The sequence below is a fragment of the Bacillus rossius genome, chromosome 18 (genome assembly GCF_032445375.1).
Source record: "Bacillus rossius redtenbacheri isolate Brsri chromosome 18, Brsri_v3, whole genome shotgun sequence".
Classification (NCBI taxonomy): Eukaryota; Metazoa; Arthropoda; class Insecta; order Phasmatodea; family Bacillidae; genus Bacillus; species Bacillus rossius.
Genome location: NC_086345.1, coordinates 28,987,409 through 29,011,365, shown reverse-complemented (window position 1 = coordinate 29,011,365; position 23,957 = coordinate 28,987,409). Strand labels below are relative to the sequence as shown.

General features: G+C 41.5%; 1 protein-coding gene across 1 annotated transcript in view; it reads left to right on the top strand.

Moving 5' to 3' along the window:
- Positions 1 to 23,957, top strand: part of LOC134541248 (regulatory-associated protein of mTOR) — a 56,468-nt gene that overhangs the window by 17,701 nt on the left and 14,810 nt on the right. The window contains 11 exon segments of the mRNA XM_063384522.1: positions 874 to 1,131; positions 1,639 to 1,782; positions 4,014 to 4,119; positions 5,779 to 5,949; positions 10,355 to 10,500; positions 13,843 to 13,958; positions 14,548 to 14,653; positions 16,023 to 16,177; positions 17,761 to 17,931; positions 21,010 to 21,236; positions 23,125 to 23,292. Of these exon segments, the coding sequence (XP_063240592.1) occupies positions 874 to 1,131; positions 1,639 to 1,782; positions 4,014 to 4,119; positions 5,779 to 5,949; positions 10,355 to 10,500; positions 13,843 to 13,958; positions 14,548 to 14,653; positions 16,023 to 16,177; positions 17,761 to 17,931; positions 21,010 to 21,236; positions 23,125 to 23,292 (1,768 nt within the window).

The following is a 23,957-nucleotide window of genomic DNA, read 5'->3' as shown; positions in this document are numbered from 1 at the left end:
ACATTATTACAGATTTGTGTGGACGTCATTGTGATCAGAATTTTTGTAACGCTCGACAGTTGTAGCCCCGTCAGCAAAGAAGTTAGGCTTCAAAAATAAAAACGATTACGCCGAAATCTCCTTGTTTTAAAAACTAAATTGGCCTTGAAAATGGAACCATTCTGGAGTAATCCCGAGACGGGTTGTCCCTGAGGTGTGTGCCATGTGTGCCCTGTGAGGTAACACTCAAAAATTTTAGCACCCTCAGCAAAGAGGTTTCGCTTCAAATATAAAAACGATTACGCCGAAACCTCCTTGTTTTGAAAACAAAACTGGCCTGAAAATGAAACCGTGTTGAAGCAGTGGCGTAGCCAGGATTTGTGTATGTATGTATGGGGGGGGGGGGGGGGGGGGGGTTTTAAGAAGCAAGCCCCCCCCTCCCCCCCTCCCCCACAACGATTTAAAGCGGGTTGGTCCGGGGGGATCCTCCCCCGGGAAAATTTGGTTTTTAAGGTGTTTAAAATATTATGTTATTTTAGCAGTTTTCGGTACTTAAATTTAAATATTGTTTATGGTAAATATTTTATTAATTTTAATATGAAATTTGTTTGAGTGATGAATAAGAAATTAATTAAAGATTTGTTGCTAAGGAGAGGGGATGGGGGGGGTTGGAACCCCTAAAAACCCTCTCCCCTGGCTACGCCCCTGTGTTGGAGTAATCCCGAGGTGTGTGCCCTGTGAGGTAACACTCAAAAATTTTAGCCCCCTTCAGCAAAGAAGGTTTCGCTTCAAAAATAAAAACGATTACGCCGAAATCTCCTTGTTTTAAAAACAAAACTGGCCTTGAAAATCCGGAGAAGGGGCGTGCCGTGCGAGACGTGTGCGCGCGCGCAGGGGGAGCACCGCACGCTGGCGGCCTTCGTGCTGGCGTGCATCGTGCACGGCTACCCCGCCGGCCAGGAGGCGGCGCTGCAAGGCAGCCTGGTGTCCGTGTGCCTGGAGCAGCTGGGCGACCCCGACCCGCTGCTCCGGCGCTGGCTGGCCGTGTGCCTGGGCCGCCTGTGGGCGGACTACGACAAGGCGCGCTGGTGCGGCGTGCGCGACTCCGCGCACGAGAAGCTCTACACGCTGCTGCAGGACCCCGAGCCCGAGGTGCGTGCTGCGTGCTCGTCCCGTCGCTTGTTCCGCGTCCCTCGGTCATCACTGGAGACCCGGGGAAAATTCGCGGGTTCGACGACCTCCGGGATGGACTCCAATATCCTCTACACACTCGGGCAAATGCCAACTGTCTGAGTCGTCTCGACTGGGTGGCCTGTGAATCGACACTTCCACGAGCGAGGGGTCTCTAATTGGCCCTCCAGTCCTCCAGATTAACTGTGGACCGATGTCAGAAGCAGCACTGAGTTATATAATTATTTGAATTTTCAGCATAACAAGAAATGAACCCGCGAATTTTTCTGGTCTCTCTTAGTCATTAGTCCGTGCGGAGATCCCGACCTTTCCTCCCCTCCTGCTGTCCGCGCGGCGACAGGGACGGTCGTTTGCCTCGAATAAAAGAGCTATATTCGCAGAAGCCTGTCGTAAATGTCGAGGATGGTGGGAGTGGACGCCGTCATGGACCGGGTGTGGTGTGATCGGGTGTTGGGGCCCCGGCCGCAGGTGAGGGCGGCCGCGGTGTACGCCCTGGGCACGTTCATCAACTCTGCGTCGGAGCGCAGCGACCACGCCAACAACATCGACCACAGCATCGCCATGACGCTCATCAACACCGTCACTTACGACATGAGCCCGCTGGTCAGGAAGGTGAGCGAGCGTCGTCCCGCTTCTGCCCGCCAGTGGTCGGACCACCGATCCCTGAGCAAAGCCGTAGCCACGCTGTAGCAAGACTAGCCAGGCTGTAGCAAGGTTGTAGCAAGGGTGTAGCCAGGCTGTAGCAAGACTAGCCAGGCTGTAGCAAGGTTGTAGCAAGGGTGTAGCCAGGCTGTAGCCAGGCTGTAGCCACGATGTAGCCAGGCTGTAGCAAGGCTGTAGCCAGGCTGTAGCAAGGTTGTAGCAAGGGTGTAGCCACGCTGTAGCAAGACTAGCCAGGCTGTAGCAAGGTTGTAGCAAGGGTGTAGCCAGGCTGTAGCCAGGCTGTAGCCACGATGTAGCCAGGCTGTAGCCACGATGTAGCCAGGCTGTAGCAAGACTAGCCAGGCTGTAGCAAGGTTGTAGCAAGGGTGTAGCCACGCTGTAGCAAGACTAGCCAGGCTGTAGCAAGGTTGTAGCAAGGGTGTAGCCAGGCTGTAGCCAGGCTGTAGCCAGGCTGTAGCCACGATGTAGCCAGGCTGTAGCAAGGCTGTAGCCAGGCTGTAGCAAGGCTGTAGCACTGCTGTAGCCAGGCTGTAACAAGGCTGAAGCCAGGCTGTAGCAATGCTGTTGCCAGGCTGTAGCACTGCTGTAGCAAGGCTGTAGCACTGCTGTAGCCAGGCTGTAACAAGGCTGTAGCCAGGCTGTAGCAAGGCTGTAGCACTGCTGTAGCCAGGCTGTAACAAGGCTGAAGCCAGGCTGTAGCAATGCTGTTGCCAGGCTGTAGCACTGCTGTAGCCAGGCTGTAACAAGGCTGAAGCCAGGCTGTAGCACTGCTGTAGCCAGGCTGTAGCAAGGCTGTAGCACTGCTGTTGCCAGGCTGTAGCAAGGCTGTAGCACTGCTGTAGCCAGGCTGTAACAAGGCTGAAGCCAGGCTGTAGCAATGCTGTTGCCAGGCTGTAGCACTGCTGTAGCCAGGCTGTAACAAGGCTGAAGCCAGGCTGTAGCAATGCTGTTGTCAGGCTGTAGCAAGGCTGTAGGCAGGCTGTAGCAATGTTGTAGCCAGACTGAAGCCAGGCTGAAGCCAGGCTATAGCCAGGCTGTAGCAAGACTGAAGCCAGGCTGTAGCAAGGCTGTAAACATGTTTCTAACATTTCTGTACCCTGAAAATTTTCCTATCCCTCTATCTTTGATATTTCACTACTAAAGGGTGCACTTATCCAGGGGTGCACAGTAAATCCTCATTAATACAAACCTGAGGGGACAGAAATTTACCCATTTTGTAATAACGAGGTACTTACAGTAGTATGTACTACAAAACCTGCAAAAAAAGACATTCTCTTAAGTAAAAACGTGGTCTTAAAAACAATAATGATCTTATTTATGGATTGATTTCCAATTTTAATAATCTTGATCCTGAATCCTTATATTAGCCATTTGTTTAAGTCAATTTCTATTATATTTCTATTCTTGTCGTTGGATTTTTATATTTTACTTTACTCTCTCTTTATCTTAGATGTTGTACCTCCCGTCATACCTCCCTAGTTTATTGTATCGGTTTGTATTGTATTTGATTTATATTGAATGTGTAGTGTATTTTATATGTTATAGTTATTTGTGTTTGTAACAATTTTGTGCCTTCCACCAAGGTGTTACACCGTTAGTTTGCAGGTAAAAATATTAAATAAATAAATAAATAAATAAATATGTGGTGCGACTTTATTCGAGGGCAACCCTTACGATGAAATTGTTGGATTTTTATGACTCAAATTATATGTCCGACCCATACGCAGAAGTGACTCTTCCGCAGGTAAATACGGTAAAGATATGAGGCGAGTCTTTTGAGTGCTTTCGAGAATAAACTAGGTGTTCCGTGTGGAAAACGTATTCTGAAAAACACTTTCAGCTATTTAAACTCTCCTGAAAACCACAGTTCACGATCTAAAATACGGGAACAGAACCGCTCGTCTGCCCTCGGCAAGTTTTTGTATGCTTGTCGTGAGCGCGTGCGTTCGGGGAGAAATTTTTCAAAATTGCGTGGATTATTTATTTTTATTTTTATTTCGAAGGTTTGCGTGCTAACTTGTGTGCCCGTGTTGGTAGGAGTGGCTACGGGCTTTTTTTTTTTATTAATATTCCCAGGTGTGTTTTCTGATGAGGTAGCGCTGTGTCGTTTGTCTGTGCGGCTGGAAGTGTTTCTCGCGGCCGGGTGCTTGTGAGCGCTTGGGTGCGTGCGTTTTCTGCAGGAGCTGGTGGCAGCCCTGCAGTGGGTGGTGCTGATATTCGAGAACGCGTTCCTGAAGGTGGCGCTCCAGGAGGAGGGCAGCCGCCCCACCGTCGTCACCGTCGGAGGTGGGCCCCATCTCCCCGCCGGTCCCCGCTGGTCCCCGCTGGGACTGCCACGGGGGAAGGAAGTGTTCCGGTGTCTTCGACAATGTCCCGTCACCAGAGGGCCAGAACCAAAACGAGACAGACCTGCACAAAGACAGACCGAGCTATGAGATCAGGGCCGGCGCGTCCGTACAGGCGAACCAGGCGAACGCCCAGGGCACCAAGTAGCTGGGGGCGGCGCAGCACGACACATAAAAGCTGATATGATATGTTTAACGATCATTGAAACTAGATGAAAATGGATTTTTGTAACAGTTGGGAATGTTTATATTGATATAAATATAATTATTTAAAGTCCACGGTGACCTGTTTGTGATTTGTAATAAGTAAAAAAAGTATAAGAAACACAAGCCTGCTTACATTTTAGATTGTTGACAAAATCTTAGGCTTACGTGATGTATTTTGAGGCAAGGAATTTTTTTTTTTTTTTGGGGTGTCCAGCCGGGAGGGGGGGCATTAAGGTTTTTCGCCTAGGACGCCAATTTACCTTGCACCGGCCCTGTATGAGATCACTGCACGGCAGTCACGTTGAAACCGCATGATTTTTTATATTTAAAAATTTGAATATATTCAAAAAAAAATTTTTTTTGCTTCCAGTCATTACATTTGCAAGGTGTGGAAGTCCCGAAAATCACAAAGATGCAAGTTAAACTGAATAACCGGTAACGAAAGTCACGGAAAGACCCACAATTAAACAGAAATGGTGCTGAAAGTCACTGAAACATCAGTTTCCACCTGCGTTTTGTTAACTTTCTGTAGAAGATAAGAAGTACAGTAAAATGTCATTAATACAAAGTATTTTCACAGTCCGTAGAAATTGCATAGGTATTATATTGCTTAGTAAATTTTTTTAGTGCGAAAATATGGTTATTGAGTAGGTAATACAAAGTTGTTTTTGTTCCAAGGGTAAACAGTTACATCTAGTATAGGATGGTTAATACAAATATCCAAGAATTATGTAAAGAAACAATATTAAGTTTCAACTAAAATATTACTGATGTCATTACTTTGGTTCATTGTAAATTGGGGAAAAATCGTAGAAATATTTATTCTTCCATGATGTTGGTATAATGCTCATTTACGGCTAATTACTAAACCTTTGCTTCAATCTTCTTTTAAGTGTGAAACAGTAGAAAATACTTTTTGAGTTACAGGATATACCTCTCTTCACCTTTCTCTATATCTCTCACAATGTGTCTACATATTCCTTTCTAAATCTTTATCTTTGCAAAACAGAAGGCGAACACACAAACATTCATTTATATATATATATATATTTTTACACATCCATATTTTTCTCTATTTTTTTACCTATCACAGGTGCGAAGTGGTATATAAAAAAAAAGTGTATTCAAATGCAACGTTGTGTCAATTTTAAAGCAGTCTGTGAAGAACTTTAGAAGATTTAATATTTTGAATGAAGGAACATTAAAATTTTTATTTATATAGATTACACTTTGATAGGAAGAAAAACTTGTAGGGAAAGTTTACCGCATGGTCCTGTAAAAGCCGTGGAGTTGTAGACACCCTGGTTTGAAGCAGGAGTTCAGTATTGATGCGCCGGTGAAACACTAGTGGAATGTTAGCGCGGTGGTGAAGTGTGTGTGCGTGTGCGCGCAGACGTGACCATGTCGCCGCTGATGGGCCTGCGTCGGAACGCCTCGCGGGACAAGCTGAAGATGCTGTCCCCGGGAGGGCTGTTCGGGGCGGAGGCCCCCGGCCCCGCAGACGGCTTCCACTCGCTGGGGCACATGAAGAGGGTGTCGTCCTCTTCGTCCATCAGCAGCCTGGGTATTGCGGCTTGGCAGTGTGTGTGTCCGCCCTTCTGTCCTCTCTCTCGCTCTCGCTTCGCTTCGCTGCCCGCCTCTGGCCCTGTGCCCGCTTCTAGCGCTGCGTCCGCGGCACACGCCAAGGAACAACCCGTCACGGAAGTCACGGGAAAGGCACCGCAAATTAAACAGTAACAGTGTTTTGGAACGTCAAGTTTCCCACCCGCTTGCGTTCGTGACGCCGCTCTTCAATTTATAATCGCTTTGTCTGAATTCTTTGGTACTTACGTATCAACGCCACCGCAGCTACAGACGGTTTTGGTGTTTTTTAAGTGCCGCCAATCTACACCCAAAATTTTTCAATACCTGTTCTTTGCTGTTGCCGCCGCAAAAATAGTCGTTTACCCGTGTATGTTTGTGTGTTTGTTTTGATGAACTTCATTCAAATAATGCGAATGGTCGATTAGGTAAGGTTAGCTACATTAAAAAAACTATATAATGTTTGTTATGGTTGCTTAGGAATAATTTTGAAAGTGTTTTGATTTTAAATAAAGTGTTTTACTTTATGATTTGCCGCAAAAAATCTTAGGTGTAGATTGGTGACACTTAAATAATCGCCAAATCTGTAGCTGCAGTGGCGTTGATACGTAAATACCGATTTTTTTTGTTGGCGACTGTCGACACTATAATAACGGTTTCAAAACTAAAAGTCGGTAAATTTAATGATTACATCTGCTCATGTTTAATTTTGACTGTGTAAGTATGTATTTGAAACTGTCTAACTAGCCAGTGCAGCCACGATGTGGACACATTCACGAGGAAGTGATGGGTACCCGAGTACTTTTACTGCCAGCACCACCTGTCGACAGTTTGTCGTACTAACGTGCACGTGGCCGTCTCGAGTCGTGATATCCACGAACGTCCAGCAAAACGCAAACAACAAAGACCATTTCAAAAGATTTAACGTAGCGTGCATGTTGTAAATGTTAGCAGTCAAAAGAAAATATTGCTATGAATCTCCAATCATATAAAAAAAATAGTACTTATAATTATCATTAAATACCTGTATTAGCCTTTCGATAATTTTTTATTTAATGTGTATTTGTATCTGTTCATCACTTACGCTAGCAACGTTTTAAACAAATCTCATCCCGAAAAACTGAAGTGGTGTTACGTACAGACAATAAAATACGATTCCCGAAGCTGATGGGACGTAGGGACGCGTCAGTGGACGCGAGTGACGTGTTCCCAGAGATCTCTGTCGCGTGAACACATGCAGAGATGCATCGGCTTCCCTCGTGAGGGTCGGGAGGAAACAGAGCAGCGTGCCGTGTGTTAGTCCCGCCGCTATGGTCTGCTACGCCGCTCTGGTCTTTCACGAAAGACCTCAAAGGCGTAAGACACTGTGTCACATAAACCCACATTTTTCACTAGAGCAGTTTAAAGAATTTTAAATAATGGCTCATATTATACCAAAGTATGTTAAATTTTGACATTTTATAATTCTTAGTATTGTATGCCACTAGAAACAACGTTGAAAGGTGGTCAAGTTTATGGATAAAAGTGCATTTTGCCCAAAAAAGGACACAGTGTCTTGTGCTTCCAAGGTGTATATATTATTTATTTATTTACAGCCCAACACATTTTTTTTTTTTAAATTTATTATTTGTACTTAGAAAACGCAAAGACTGCCATGTCCACCGCTCTGCACTCGTAGTGGATCCCGTAGCTAGGGGATCCATCAGGCTGGTGTTCGGATGCAGCTCAGGACGGATTGAAGCTGGTTCACCTTCCCTTGAATGTTGCTTGCTTTTTTGGGGGAGATTGATTTAGACATACGTCACCGCTAGAGACAAGATTTTTTTGGTTTTAGCTTTAGTCCAATTTTTGTTTTTAAAAACACAGGAGTCCTGGTTATTTTTTTTTTTTTAATTTTATAAAAGCTGTTTTGTAATACTTACCCTAACCAAAAAATAGTGGTAAAATTTATGTGCTGCATTTTTTTTATAATAAAATATAATTTTTAATAAATTGGTCTAAAACAGGTACATTCAGGACAATAAAAATAAATTAGTGAGCATATGCGTTTTGGAAGTGATTCAATATAAGAGATGTACGATAAAACAAATTAAATAATAGTTGTGATCCATGCACTTTGGTACGATTTTGCCCCCAGAAATAACGACGTTCCTTCAGTTTCAAACATTAAAAGACTACTTCTTTTATGATTTGATTTAAGTTATGGTTAAATGCTACTTAAGTAATTCCGTGATATAACTTGACTTGTTTTTCGGTGTTATTTCGGTTTCATAGCAATTCACCTTGTAATCTTGTCCCTAGCCATTGCTGTTGTGCTGTCTGTGTCATAGAGAGAACCTGAAGCTGCTTTTTTTGTGTGTTGATGATTGCATGTTTTTAAAAAGCACTTCTCCTAAACCTTGTCTTATTAATCTTGCCACGATTCTCCTGTCCGGGCAGACTCTTGCCGCATGGAACTCCTCTGTCATTTATTTAACTGACTTCTTGTTGGATGTTTTGCTTTCGATACTCCGATATCTCGACGCCTCGATACCTCGTGGATACTACACATATTTACCTCAAAAAAAAAAAAATGAAATGATTTTTTTTTTTTTTCTCAAAACTGCTGAAACTATAAACTGGTGATCACGTTATAATTGCAAACTTGTGTCTCTACCACCGGACAGTGATGGGAACGGCTTAGTTGAAAAACTGCACGCTCTGCCTCGCATCTGCACCGCTTGCGTGCCCCTGTGGTCCGCTCCTGTTTGCTTTGAGCCTCTCGCTGGGGAAGGGGGGGTCGGCAGGCCTAGCAGGTGAGAGGGATAACTCTTCGGAGTGCCGCGAAGTGAGAGTGCGAGAGAGTTGAGGAGGGGCGGCTCGCTGGGTTCCGTCCATCTCCTCCTCTTCTCTCGCTGCGGCCGCTGGCACGCCCCCTTCCCTTCTCCCAGGCGACCACCGGGCATCGCAGCGTTCTCTGCTTCCTGCCATGAAACTATTTTTTTTTTTAATTGCTGCTTTAAATTGCTCACTATTTTTTTTTTTTCTTCAAATTGCACACTTGTGGCACTTAACATGCATGCAGCACTCGGTGGATTGATTTTGACTTAATGTTTTAATAAATTTGTACACCTAAACCTTAAAAAGAAACCACAAGATTTATTTTTTTCTCACACTTTTAAGTATGCTTATTAACCTGTAGCCTGGAATTCACAATTTTTTTTTTGCCGTTATATATTTGTACCCAAGTGCATGTATCAGAAAAAAATTAATTTAATATTTTTTTTTATGATGCATCTATTATTACTGAATCAATTCCAAGCCATAATTTTATTTTTTTGCGTGTATCTGTTTCAGACAAATTTATTAAAAATTATGTGACTAAAAATGTTGCATAAAATTTTTTTTCCGCTATTTTCGTGGAGTAAGTATTACAAAACAGAAAACAGCTTTCACAAGCATAAAAACAATGACATCAAAATCCTCCGTTTTATTGATTTTATTTATTCATTTATCAATTTGTTACATGCCTACCGACAGCATAAGGCCATGGGTGGTAGGCACGATAAAACATTAAAAAAATACATAGACAAAACAAATACATGAAACAAAATGAATAACATTTGAGGACAAAATAGAAAATACTATGATAGTACATACACAAGACAACACAGCAAGCAACTAACAGATAAACAAGAACAAGTTTCGTAATTATATGACAACAGTAATGATAATCAATTACCTGTTTATATAAAAAAAAATTAAATATGGTAGCATCATTAACCTTAAACATATTAAAATTAAATTAAGATAAGGAAAATATTGTTTTATATTCAAATTATTTTTTTGATAGAGAGGGACGTAGCAACCATGTTTATTAAAATTTGACATAAACTTTAATATATAATTTAATATAAAATTTTCTAATTACGTAGCTTTGATTTGTGATAATTATAAGTTATGCGTTTATGGCTTATGGCAGTTATAATTTATGGTCTAGTAAGCTACGAAATTTCTAAGTTGTGAATTTCCGAGTTATAATAGTTATAAGAAATTAGTTTTTATTTTATGTGGTAAGACATTGGGTGTTTCAAACTCCTAATACAACTTTCAAAATACAATTTAAGAAAATGAGATTTTATCAATACTAGATTTTATATATAAATGAAACTTTTATTTTTATTGTGCTGCGTTAGGGAATGAAAAGCAATTTTTTTTTTTTTTTTTTTCCCAGAAATTTCGTGGTTAAATTATTTATAACCTACCATACCAAATAATGTAGGCTACTTGTAACTTTTAGTGTGGATAAATTTTATATTTTCTAATTATAAAATATCTATCACGAGACTGTGGAATGTTGGCCGTGCCGATCGCTGACCTCGTCCGTGCTCCTGTGTGTCCGCGCGAAGGCCACAGCGCGCTGAGCAGCCTGCCGAGCGTGTCCTACGGCAGCATCTACATGAAGCTGTGGCACGGACTGACCGCGCTGGACGCCGACCCCTTCCCGGAGGTGGTCCAGATGTCTCGCTGCGTCACCAACCACATCCGGGACCAGGTGGGCTCTACCACCCCCCCTCTACATCCCCCCTCCGTCGGACCCCGTCGGTAGCCTACAACCCGCGTGGTTCCGGTCCCCTGCCACGTCCGCGCAACTTCGGATTCCTCTCGAAAATTGAAATTTAAAAAAAAATCGAAGGGTTGGGTCAGGTCGGTCACGACATGCTTGTTTTCGTCGGAAACTTGCGATTCAGCGGCTGAAGTGGCGTCAATACCGAAAACGCGAAACTTCGGAAATCTTCGGAAATTCTTGCAGGGAACCGAAACCATGTGAGTTGTAGTGCTTCCCAGGACCCTGTCAGTCAAAAAACCCAAAAAAAAAAATTTTTAATTGTCTTCAGTTTTTTTTGTTTTTTTTTTGCGCGAGTGCGTGAGATAGTTTGCCACGGCATCATACAAAAAACCACCCAATAGATTTAGTTTGGAAATCAACATCTTTAAAAAAAAAATTACTTAACGTCGTGAAGTAGCATTCGGTGTGTGTTTTTTTCTTTCTTTCTTTCTTTCCATTCTCGATAAGTTAACATTGTTCCAGCAGCACTCTCGCCTTAGTTTTCGCACGCTCCGCCCTGAAACCACCCCGCGCTGACAACGTCTGGGCTCAACTGATAAATGAATCAGTTACAAAGATCAGCGAATTTGATTTAAAATAATAGGAAACAAAAAAAAAAAATATTGTGTGTGTGCAAAGCAGTGAGACATGCCGATTGGGCACAAAAAAACTTTTGTTAGTCGTCAAACCGTGAATTTTACAGACCCGCACTGTTTTCTGTACATCTGAGTTGTCTGTACTAACCAGTAATACAACTTCAGCTGTACAGATTCTGCTGTGCTTGAATGTTTGGGCGTTCGCAGTGTGTGTGTGTGTGTGTGTGTGTGTGTGTACAGAACAGGCGCTGTGAGATTGAGGTTTCACTGTTTGGTTTATTTATTTATGATTCCTGCAGTCAGGAATAATCAGAAATTTGTAAAAACTGTATGCACAAGTCCGAAATTACGTTGATGATAATTACCTCTATTTTTTTCATTTTGCTGGAAATATCTTTACTTCAGTCAGGACCTAAGCTGTCCCTGAATATGAATAATTTGGTGTTTAAAGAAAATATGTGTATGAGATCGAAATTTATGACATGCCTATGTGGTCAGAATCCCCCCCCCCCCCCCCCCCCAGAGCTAAAAAAAAAAAAAAAAAAAAAAAAAAACAGTTAATCAGTTACTTAATTTTTTTTCTTCTTAACTCTGTGATGTAATTTTTTACGACTATGTAAAGGAGATTATTTCCCTCGGAACTTGAACATTTCACCGCGCTGGACTAGTTACTGCCCCTGTGTTGTTAGAGTTGTCTGAAAGTCAGTTTGATAAATAAATTTATCTGTTGGGAGCCGTGAAATATAAACTGTTCACGAAATTACGTTATCAAATGTCCTTGAACATCAGATGGAATTATTTTTAACTTTACCTTAATGAAGCTCTAAGATAACTTTAGATTCTGGGAACTAAGTTTGTGAAACAACCATTTAAAGGGTAGAATTTTTCAACACCATAGTTAATATATTTCAAATTTATTGAACATTAATTTATGTTACTGACTTGACACCTAGATTCGGATTCAAATTTGAGGTACTCTTTAGGATTCAAATTGGAGTTTCGGTTTTGGAATTTGACCTATTATTAGTTTAACTTTATAATGTCTTGCCTACTCTTCATAAAGGTTGCCCAATCTATTTAAATATCTGTTATATCACTACAATACTTACATTGAAAATAGGAATAAAAATTTTTTAAAGATACTCAGTAAAATAGCTACACTTATGAATTTTTTAAGATAATATGCTGTTGGGTTATTGAAACATATGAGTTTACTCATCAATATTATGATTATCTGAATGCCTTTATCAATTATCTACATTCAGCCTCATGCTTAAAGCTGTAGAGATGTCAGTAGGCATTAATTAAAAATAATTATTAGTACTGAATTACTGATGCATGTCATGTGTTTAATGTGGATGTAAACATGATATTTTTTTTGTGCTACTTATCGAGGCCAACGCAGGTAAAGTACAAAGTCTTCCATATTGCAGTTTGTTTTATACTTTCACCCCTCACTGTTCAGAGATGTGTGACTGGTTCGAACAGAGGCTGGCCTAATTGGCAGGTTACTATCATGTATGTAGTTATTCATGTGTCTGCACAAAAATTAAAACTAGGAGTCTGCGAGTATTTGAAAAAGAAACTTGTTTTCCATTAATAATTTGATATTTGATTCAACATTTCAAATCAAATCATTTTTTTTTTAACTACTCATTCATTATCAACAGATAGTCAAGAGGTTATTTATTCACACAAAAAAAATGAATTAAAAAAAACAGTATGTCTGATGCAAAAATGTTAAGCATTTTTAATTATTCTCTAAATATAATCTGTTTTATCAACAAAACAATTTTAAAACTTAAATTTTTTTTCTGTTTTAAGAAATTAGCATTGTGGCAATTTTTTTTTCTTTAATTTTACTCCTATTACTGTTCCATCTACGTATATTTCTTTCTTTTTCATTTTACTGTTTTTTTATAATCAATTTTTCTCGGACTACTGGAAAGTATGAAAAAAAAATTTCAGTGTATGTTAAAAGTATGTATATAAAGGAAAAACAATATTAAAACTGTCTATTCAAACCACTAAATGTCAATTATCATTACATAATCTATTTTCTAAGCAGTTTATTCCAATATGTGCATGTGTGTGTGCGTGTGTAGTTGTGTGTGTGCACGTGTGCGTAGTTGTGTGTGTGCGCGTGTGCATAGTTGTGTGTGTGCATGTGCGTAGTTGTGTGTGTGCGCATGCATAGTTGTGTGTGCGTGCATGCATAGTTGTGTGTGCGCGCATGCATAGTTGTGTGTGTGCGTGCGTAGTGCGTAGTTGTGCGCGTGTGAGTACGTAGTTGTGCACGCGTGCGTGCGCGCGTGCGTTTCCTTCCGCGTCTGTGTGTGCCATTTTACGGGATAGCATATCGTGAAGTACTTTCACCAGTTATTATTAGTAACTAAATTTTACGTGACGACATTGGTACATGACCCTGTGTAAGTATCATTGAATAAGTGGTGCTATCTTTATGTACAAACAAAGAGTTCGTAAAAAATATAAAAATCTCCTGTTTGAAAAAAAAAGAAATCTGCCTGGAAAGTGAGACCAGGTGTTCTTACCCCTGCCGACGACCGGTCGCCGTGGCTGCGGGGGAGTTAGGTAGGCTCGGGGGGGACAGGACGCGGACGGCCCCCCCGGGGGGAGACGCGGAGCGCTGGGTGGACTCGGCTGCGGGACAGAAGCTAGCGCGCGCTGGCAGCTGTGGATGTTTGTGCAGGTGAAGGAGTCCTCCGCGCCCAAGGAGCTGAGCGAGGCGAAGCTGTCCTCGTCCCTGTCCCTGCCGCCGTCGCCGTCCGGCCGGTCGTCGTACCTCGCGTGAGTCCGCCGCCCATCGTCCGGTCTATGAAGCCAAAAATACAAATTTCGTCCTTTAAAAGAATAATGGATTTAGTCTTCCACGTCACCGAACATGAACTAAAACTAGGCCTGTGCGTTTATCTGTTTCTTATTTCCTGATTGGACGGACTCTCCTCCGATCATGGCCGCCCCGCGTCTCGCTTGGCGTGGCCCTTTATGAACGAAGGCCTTATTTAAATAATGGTTGAACTCAGATTTCGCTCATTTTTTGAGATAACAGTTTTTTTAAAATTATTATTATGTAAATATTGATGAACGATGATAATTCTGTGGTTCAGACTTGAAATGGAGAGTGGAGGTGTACTGTTTCTGAAGTAACACACAAATGACTTGTACAGATATGAAAATGTGGAACTTTAAAAAAAAAAAAAAAAAAAACTTTTAAAACTGAAGTTGTACCAATATTGGGACGAGGCTTTCAAATACTCTGCTGGGAAACCATGACAGCGTCTTCGACATAGAAGTTGAGACCAAGGGAAGTAAAAAAAAAATGAAAGGTGGATAGCCGATCGTGGTGGGTGAGGTTCTGTTGTTTGTGTCTCCTCAGGGACGGGTCGCCTCCCACCACCTGCTCGACCTCTGACCTGCACCGGCTGACCTCGCCGCGCTCCGGGCACCTGCCCTTGCGCAGCCGCAAGGTGGTTCCCAACACCGTGAGTGCCTCGAAGCAGACCGACGTCCAGCAGCGTGATCCGTCGTCCTTCATTCGTGATCCGTCGTCCTTCATTCGTGATCCGTCGTCCTTCATTCGTGATCCGTCGTCCTTCATTCGTGATCCGTCATCCTTCATTCTTCATCCTTCATCCTTCATTCATAATCCGTCATCCTTCATTCATCATCTGTCATCCATCATTCATCATCATCCTTCATTCATCATCCGTCATCATCCTTCATTCATCATCCGTCATCATCCTTCATTCATTATCTGTCATCCTTCATCATAAGTCATCCTTCATTCATCATCCATCATCCGTCATCCATCATCATCCATCATCATCCATCATCCATCATCATCCATCATCCTTCATCATCCATGTGATGCAACAATTGTTTGTTATCCTTTGTCTTATTGTTTATTATTGTTGTGATTATTCAATTATTGTATTATATTAGTTATGTGACAATTTTTGTATCTTTGTGTCTTGTTTCGTTCCGTTCTGGTCGCTGCAAGTGTGCAGCTCACTCGCAGGGGCATAGTAACCGGAGGGTACAGGGGGGACGTGTCCCCCTGAACTTTTTGGTTGGAGGGGACTGTTCCCCCCAACTTTCTAGACAGTGATATTTTTATTTTATAATATTATTCTGCCCAACTTTCTATGTAATTTCTTCATTCTCAAATTTTATCTTAATGAAACAATAATAATTTTAACATCGATGTATCCAATGGTTAGATACAAAAACTGCTTAAAAAGCGCTATTTTGCACTTTTAAAATCAAAATTTTCCGGTGGAGGACCCCCGGGCCCTCGTCTTAGTAAGAGGGGAATGGGTTTACATGACATCAAAATCATTATTTTCCCCCCTTCCCCTCCCCCAACTTTATGAATACAGCTATGCCAATGCTCACTCGCCCTGCGCGTGTCGGCCGAGTGCGGGCGTGCCTGCCCACTCTGGCTCCTGCCTGGTTGTGGCACAGCACGGGGGAGGGGGGCGGGGACCATTTTGTCCTTGTCTTTGTGTGTCGTGCCCACCGCCGAAACCCCCCCTCCTCCTGTCCTGGTGTGCATATGACATGAAAAAAATAAAAAAATAAATCATCATCATCATAGTGTTGAAATATGGATCAAAAAAAATTAAATTATGTTTGTTTGTTTTTAATGTATCTGTTTTGTACCAGTTTTTTTACAGATTACTTTATCGTTGAAATGCAGTATTTAAACTTTACCTGTATTTAGGTGAAGTAAATATCATAGAAAAAAGCTTTTATAAAAAATAAAACCACAGAGTCTTGTCTCTGTTACACGTGGTTGTTTTCTTCGGAGAGTGTGTTTCCGGGCGCTGAGGGCATGCGGCGCGTGCGCAGATATCGGAGGAGGCGGACGACGCCGGCGGGCCGAGGCAGCCGCTGGTCAGGACGCAGTTCGTGGAGTGGAGCAGCAAGTACTTCGCGCAGCCCGTCACGAGGTCCCTGGAGGACTCCGACGTGGAGGGCAGCCTGCACTACGAGCGCGAGTGGAGGTGCGTCGTGGCGCAGATCGTTTCCTTCGTGTCGCATCGAGTGATTATTGTTTGTTTGACCAGGCTTCCGATTCAAAGTGGACCGCGAGTCCCAAGTGCCCGACCCCCCCCCCCCCCCCCCCCCGCACGGCAGACTCTTTCCTACTCTGTCCAACGCTTCACATCCAGAACCATCCTCTTGTCTCCTGTGAATTACCACACGTAACGCACGCCATTTTTGCATCCCGCACGAATGCGCCCAGGGTTTTTCCCTGTGTCCGTGTGGGTTTTTTTTACCTGGGCCCAACCTATCTCTAGTTATAGTCTAGATTTAAGAGTGAGGGGAGTTAGTCATGGCGCCAATTGCTGCCATGGCTGGCCAATCCCCTCCTAGCACATGATGCATGCGACCCTCTCCCTGCATGGCTAATCCCAACAAGACTAGGCGTATAGGCTTCGGCCTGAGACGCACCTAGGTCCCTCCCCTAACCCAGACCCCTCCCAAACACACTCAGTTTTAGTCAGGTTAGGAAAAAAAAATTTTTAAAAAATCAATCTTCCGATTCATTTCGCCATGTGTGGATGTATTTCATTTTCATTTGTATCGTTTCAGATTATATAGGTTATTTCACATTAATATGTTCAAGAAGGTAACGTTTCCGCGTGTTTCCAGCCGGTGCAGCTCTGAGGAACAGCTCAGTTCGTTGCTCCCGTTTCACAGTGCGGTGCGAGTGAAAAATACAAAATTAAAATAATCAATGAAACCACTACAGTAGAACCCTGTTTTAACATTTTTAAAAGGGGGAAAAAGGAAAAGAAAATACATTACAAGCAGGAAATATCAATCGAGCACTTGTCAGAGTCAAAACCACTAATAGGTTTACTCGACGCCCGAATCAGCTTAAACCAAGCCGACAATTTTCTTTCAACATCTTGGTGTTTCCAGCTTCTATTTTTTTTTTTTTTTTTCTGTACACACACTGCCATTTCTGAAAATTTTCTATTTGAGAAAAAAAAAATGTTTATAACTGTAAATTCTCACCAGTGATGCCTACATTTTTGTCTCTCTTCTGCTGGCGTGGCAGACGGGATACGACGTCAGTGTCCTGCTGCCGTTTGATTGCTGCGTGGAAACGCGAAGTATTTTAAAGTAATCACGAAGGTCCCTAAAAATAATTTTTTTTCTATTTAAGTCACTATTATAACTCTTGGAGTGAAGCGGCAGTGGTAATATACTGTGTATTTGCATTCTTGAGGGCGTGGGTTCGAATCCCATCTGGTTTTCGGGGTTTCCGGTGGTTTCCTGGAATACTCCAGGAAATTGCAGTGATTGTAACGTACAGTTGTCAACGGTCCGTTCCTTCCCCAAGTTTTGCTCGCTGTAGATGTGTGTTTGTCTGTATACGCCTGCCTGTGTGTTTGTCTGTATACTCCTGCCTGTTTGAAGGGGCAAATGCAGCGATTGTAACTTACAGTTGGCTACGGTCCGTTCCTTCCCCAAGTTTCGCTGGCTGTATACGACCTCGTCACACGCCTTCCTGCTAATTGTGGCTGTGTGAAGGGCAGTGTGACGTCGTAGCGATGATTGATGGCTGTGTGCGCAGGTACCAGCGCAACAGCGTGCTGCGCGCGGAGGCGAGGGAGGAGCAGGCGCGCGTCGCGACGAGCCGTCTCGAGCACCAGGTGTTCAGCACGCGCGTCGCCCAGTCCCCGGCCGTCGTCTGCTTCCACCCGTACGAGACCCACCTCGCCGTCGCCAGCCGGGACTCCTACGGGTCGGTTCCTCCTCCCCTTCTTCTTCATTCCGTCTCTCACTCGCTCCCTCTTCATCCCCGGCCAGTAGGTATCCTCGGGAGATCACGTCCTCCCCGACAATGCTCCGTTCTCACATAACCTCACATCACAAGACAAGCTTATATGGTGAGTAGCGATAAAACCGAAGAACACCGAGAAGCATGTAAATACGCCCTTAACAAACTTCTCAATACACCACATAACACCAAAATTCAAATTAATACACCACAAAACACCAAAAAACAAATTAATACACCACAAAACACCAAAATTCAAATTAATACACCACAAAACACCAAAATTCAAATTAATACACCACAAAACACCAAAATACAAATTAATACACCACCATAACACAAAATTTCATATTAATACACCACAAAGCATCAAAATGCAATTGAAATCGTGAAACTAATCAGCGTTTTCTATCAAAAACTTAACTCTAATGACAAATACCTATTTTTTTTAAATACTTACCTCAATGAAAGTAATTTATTTAACATAATTTTGTACCTTAATTTAATATAAAAAATATTAGAAAAAGTTAATTATTCCAACTGTTATTATTAATCACTCATTTTTACATTACGAGCTTAGAAGATTTTTTTAAGCACAGAAATAAATTAAATATTCATTTTATTTGTTCTGAAAAGTTAAGACAACCTTATTACAAATCGTAAAAATAACACGAAATTCTCCTGATAATAATACCTTAAAATCTTGTCTCTACACATCAGACCTACTGTTTCAAATGACCTCCATGTGAATGAGCCTTGAAATCCTATTTTGTTTGTTCATTCATTCAATCGACCGACACATGGGCAAAGGGACCAATCGACCCACCCCAGGGAGAAATGCTGAGAAATGGGAAAGCGTGAAAAGAGTGAACTTGCCGCTGTATCACTGTGACGAAGATCAAGGTGACAGAATTGTGAACCATTGTATTCACAATTATTGACAAGACCCAGGCTTCAAACAATAATATGCTGTCCTGATTTCCATAGTTTTTCTTAGATCACTAAAGGTAAGTAAGCCATGGCAGATAGAAATTTGTTTCCTTATGCAGGGGGGTTTTTTCCTTAGTATAATCATTACATTGGAGATTTGAAAAGTAGCATGAAATGCAGCAAAAAATAAAATCATAATGTGTTCACAAGATACTGTTTTCTGTAATTTATGATTTTGTACATTCTGCTACGTTTTTGATACTTCAAAAAAAATGTGGAACATACCATTTTATATTTCTTTTTTAATAGAAGGTTTTGACACACAAATTTTGCTGTCGAGTAAATGAGCAAGTGCCTAACTAACATTAGTTCAGTCTATATAAAGTTTTTTTATAGTTTACAGTCAATTATATTTTTATGTAAAGAAAAACTGGGTATATAAAGTATTAATTTCAGTTCATAGATCAGTATCCATCCAGTTAACACAGATGACCTTCGGATACAAGAAGCCCTTGTGTTTATGACGAGACGAGTTTGAACGTGAGTCGACTTCACTTGTATAACTGTGAAAAAAAGGGAGATCTCGAATGTAAGACATCTTACTATATTTAAAATCATTTCAAAATTATTTTGGAATTTACGATTATAAATTTTGGATTTAATAAAAGGTTGTATTTTAAACAACAAAGAATATTATTTAACTTCATAATTTATCTAAAAAAAAAAAAAAAAAAATGTTATTTGAATTTTTGATAAGTTGGCACAGTTCAGTAAAGCACTGTTACGTTTCTCAAGATACATGGATATTAAGATTTATTAGCAAGGAAACTTACTATGTATAAGGGTTAACTTGTAGGTATTTTCTTAAGAGAGTTTTCTGTTGTGAATGGAAGTGAGATTACAGTATCTGTTTACAGTAGAACCCTGTTATAAAGTTTATCAAGGGGTCATAAGGAAAAAAAACATAAGCGGGAAATATCAGTTTAGCACTTTTCATTGTTTGAATGCTTTACTAATGGACTCACCAAGATATGTAAACAAATTAGATGTTAAAACCATTGATGGGTACACTCTATGCTCGAAATTGCTTAACCAAGCCAAAAATTTTTCAACTTATTCCGGCTTTCAGCTTCTATTTTATTTGTGTTTTGAAGACTCACTGCCGCATTTATGTAAAATTGTCTCACGATTCATGATGAAATTAAGAGTAGAAATGCCTGTTTACAATTCCTTTGTCACTTGAAAATGAGTAATTTTGGGATTCCTACCTATGAATGAAATAAATTAAACTCTTAATCAGTAATAGAAAACGCTTTAATTTTTTTTATTTTTCCATCGTGGAAAAGTTGGTAAACTTAAATAATGTAGGACCACACGTGTACACCGTAAAAAAAAAAAACAATAGATAGACAACAGACACGTAAATGCAAACGTTACGTACCTTTAATACACATCAAGTGCACAGCGTTAGCCAGCCAAACCTATTTGAACAATCTACATGTATGGCATAACAGTGATAGTTAACAAAAACACATGTAAAGACCTTTGACAGAATGGGTAATTGTTGGAATAGTTAGGTTTAAATTTTTTTTTTTACATGATAACGTCTTGTAAATCGATGAACGCCGGCAGCACGCACGAAAAAGCATGCCTTAGCCCACTGTGCAAGAACCGGCCAACCACCGTGCGAGGAAAATCTTCCATAATATCAAACAGGTTAAGGCAAATTGTTCGTGATTATATATTTAAAACAAATTATTTAAATTAAATTTGCAAAAAAAAATGTAAATGATATTTGAAAATTTAAAAAGTATGCAAATTTTCGTTGATGTTTTTCTTATGACGTTATCACGTAAAATTATTGTCCCTAACCACTTTACAGACAATCACTTTTTTTTTTCATGTATTGAATCTTAGAAAGAAAACATTATGAGCAAGAAATGCACCATTCGTGAAACACGTTACATGCAGGAAATGAATACATTGTTTGTCCTTGTGGGGGAACATGTCGGGACATTACGACAGGGTTCTACTGTGTTGAAGTACTGGCGGCAGTGTGTGTGAGGTGTGAGACTGGACGGGAGCTGAGGGGGTCCGTGCGTGTGTGCGCAGCATGTGGGACTGGGCGTCGGGCGCGCAGCTCGGCCAGTGGAGCAACCACGGGGCGCGCGGCTCGCGCATCACCTCGGTGCAGTTCGTGAACGGCCACGACGCGGCGCTGCTGCTGGTGGGGTCGGACGACGGGGCGGTGCGGCTGTGGGGCGGCGGCCGGGACCCGGGGCTCGTGGCCGCCTGGCACGCGCTGGCCGACGCCCCGCCCGTCTCCAGGTCCGCCCACGGTGAGCGCCCTCTCCCTCGCCCGCAGTTCCGCTAGTCCACCGCCGGTCGCCTGCAGTCGCGAGTCTCTCACTCACAATCAGAGCACAACAACAATTATAAAATATACACAGTAGTTTTAATGGAGTGTACGTATTAACAATAGACATTATAATTTTACGATAAAACTGAAATAACTCAGAAAAGCATGTCAATGCACCAGATAATGATTAAAAGCAAGTTAATGCTATATATACAGGGATAATACTGTGATGTGAATTGCGATATAACCGAAATAACACAGGAAAAGCATGTCATTTAATCACATAACACCAAAATTCAAGTAATTCCACCACAGTGTTCTGAACTGCAATTAAAATCAGGAAACTAGTGGGCACTTTCAATCAAAACTTAAATCTAATGAAAAACAAATTAAATGATAGTAATTTATTCAGCGTGAGGTATGTACCACTTCCTATGCAAAAATATTGTAAGATTTTTACTTATTTTTTTAATCTTGCAACTCTTTATTAGTTACTCATTTTTTCCATTATGACATTAGTACATTTTTCAAACACAAAGAAAATACCTAACAGATTTATTTTATTTGTTCTGAAAAGTTAAGACATGCTTAATACAAAAAAAAACATTCATCATGTGGTAAAAGTGCGTCTTATATCAGTCAAAATGACACTTTTTTGGAGAAATCAGTATCACGGAACACTTAAGTGTCATATTTTTTTTAAATTTTTCAATTAAAAGAGATATCTTAAAATAAAATTAAAAAAACCAATAGCACAGAAATCTGCTGTTTTAAAAAATGAAATTGGCCTGAAAATATATAAGCATAAAATCTTTTCTCTACTCATGAAACATGTATGGCAGGAACTGTGTGTTTGAACTGCCAGTGACACCAGCACCCCAAAAGTTGAGTTACTCTGTTTCTTATCCCGAAAATTATTAAAAATTCTAAACTGTTTTTTTTTTTTTCTTTTTTACTTCCTGGCATTTTTCGTCTCTCATTTTCTAAGAGGATGTTTAGATACTTAAAGCAGTTTACTATTTTAACAAGTTTTTGGGTTACTGTGACATCGTTGAACGGTTGGTTAGGTTGCTAGGTTGAAAATACTTCAAAACAGTAAGGATAGTTGGTTTGGTTCAGCTACGTGGGTATATTCTAAATTGATACATTTCGTAATGATCTCAAGTATTTATTAAATGTACCTGAACATGACTTGACACATTTTTTAATGTTGGCACACTCACTTCCCAATGCAATGGTTGACATGCTTAGCACATCAACATCACGGCACAGTCGTGTATAAGTAATTAATGAACTGTAATTTCAACAGTTTTATTTATTTATTTTATTTAGTTCTTGCACGCCAGTAGTAGTGGAGTATCGAGCGCATGGGCGTCGCAACCTAGGGGGGTCGGGGGGGGACATGTCCCCCCCCCCCCCCCCCCAATAATAACAGTATTCAGTTTCATCCCCTCCAAAATAATATATTTAGTTTCGTAGTTGTATTATTAATATGATTTCTGTGATACAACCCATATGTCGCGCATGGTGAATATGGTCCAGTCGTGGTAATGTGAGCACTGGTGTTTTTTACAAATTTGTTCTCTGAAAAAAAAAATTTTTTTATAAAAAATAAATTATATATTGCAACCAACTATAAATAGAATATTTAGCAAAAAAAATGCCCAAAAACCATCTTTTTGCACCTTCGAACCCCGAAATTTTCCCGGGGAAGGACCCCCCCCCGGACCCCCCCGCTTTTTTTTCCCAGGGGATGGATATTCCTCAAACAACTAAATCAATTGCAGTCCCCCTTCCCCCCAAGAAAAAATATATCCTTGCGACGCCCGTGGCGAGCGACACGAGGGCTTGTGCGCGGCGTGTTGCAGCCAACCGCGCGGGGCTGGTGACGTGCTGGGAGCAGCGCGCCCAGAAGCTGGCCGTGACGGGCGACGTTCGCGTCATCCGGCTGTGGGACGCCGAGACGGAGCTCAAGTTGGCGGACCTGCCTTCGGACGCCGACTGCTGCGTCCCGAGCCTGCACACGCGCATCTCCGGTACGCCCCCTTCCCTTGCCCGCGCGCGTCGGTGGACGTCGGGAGTGTTCCGGGGGACACCTAACTGGAGAAGTCCTGCGACGTCTCGGCGACAGTGAACGTCCTGCTCAAGTCTGCCATCGCCCAGACTGTTAAGGTTATACGTATACGAGGGCTACTCGTAAAGCGAGCTCCGTTCGGTCATTACAAAAAAAAATAATAATATTTTGAGAGTTGACAGTTTTAGTTTACTACTGGCCCACATAGTAGTCACTTTCAGTTCCAACCGATTTTCGTTACAGCTGTACCAGTTTATTTTTAACCCCTCTGCATAAGCACGAGAATTTTTTTTTTTTCCTTTCAAAATTTTTATGCCCTGAAATAACTGTGCGACGATTATGCCGTGAAACACGGTAAGCGACTAAACCCGTGCGACCCTGTGTATTATATCAATTCAATAAAAGTTATGAAATAACCATGTTCAATACTTAGGTATCCTGAGAAACTGTAATTAAAAGTAACGCAACAGTGGTGGTAAGATAGACAAAAGCTGTGTAAAAAAAATATCTGTGGAGAAAAAAAATTTAACTTCTAAAATTCTGTATGAAATGTTCATTTTTACCTATTATTCCATTAAATATTATTTATACATTATAAATTGAAACTTAAGTATATTCAATTATTCT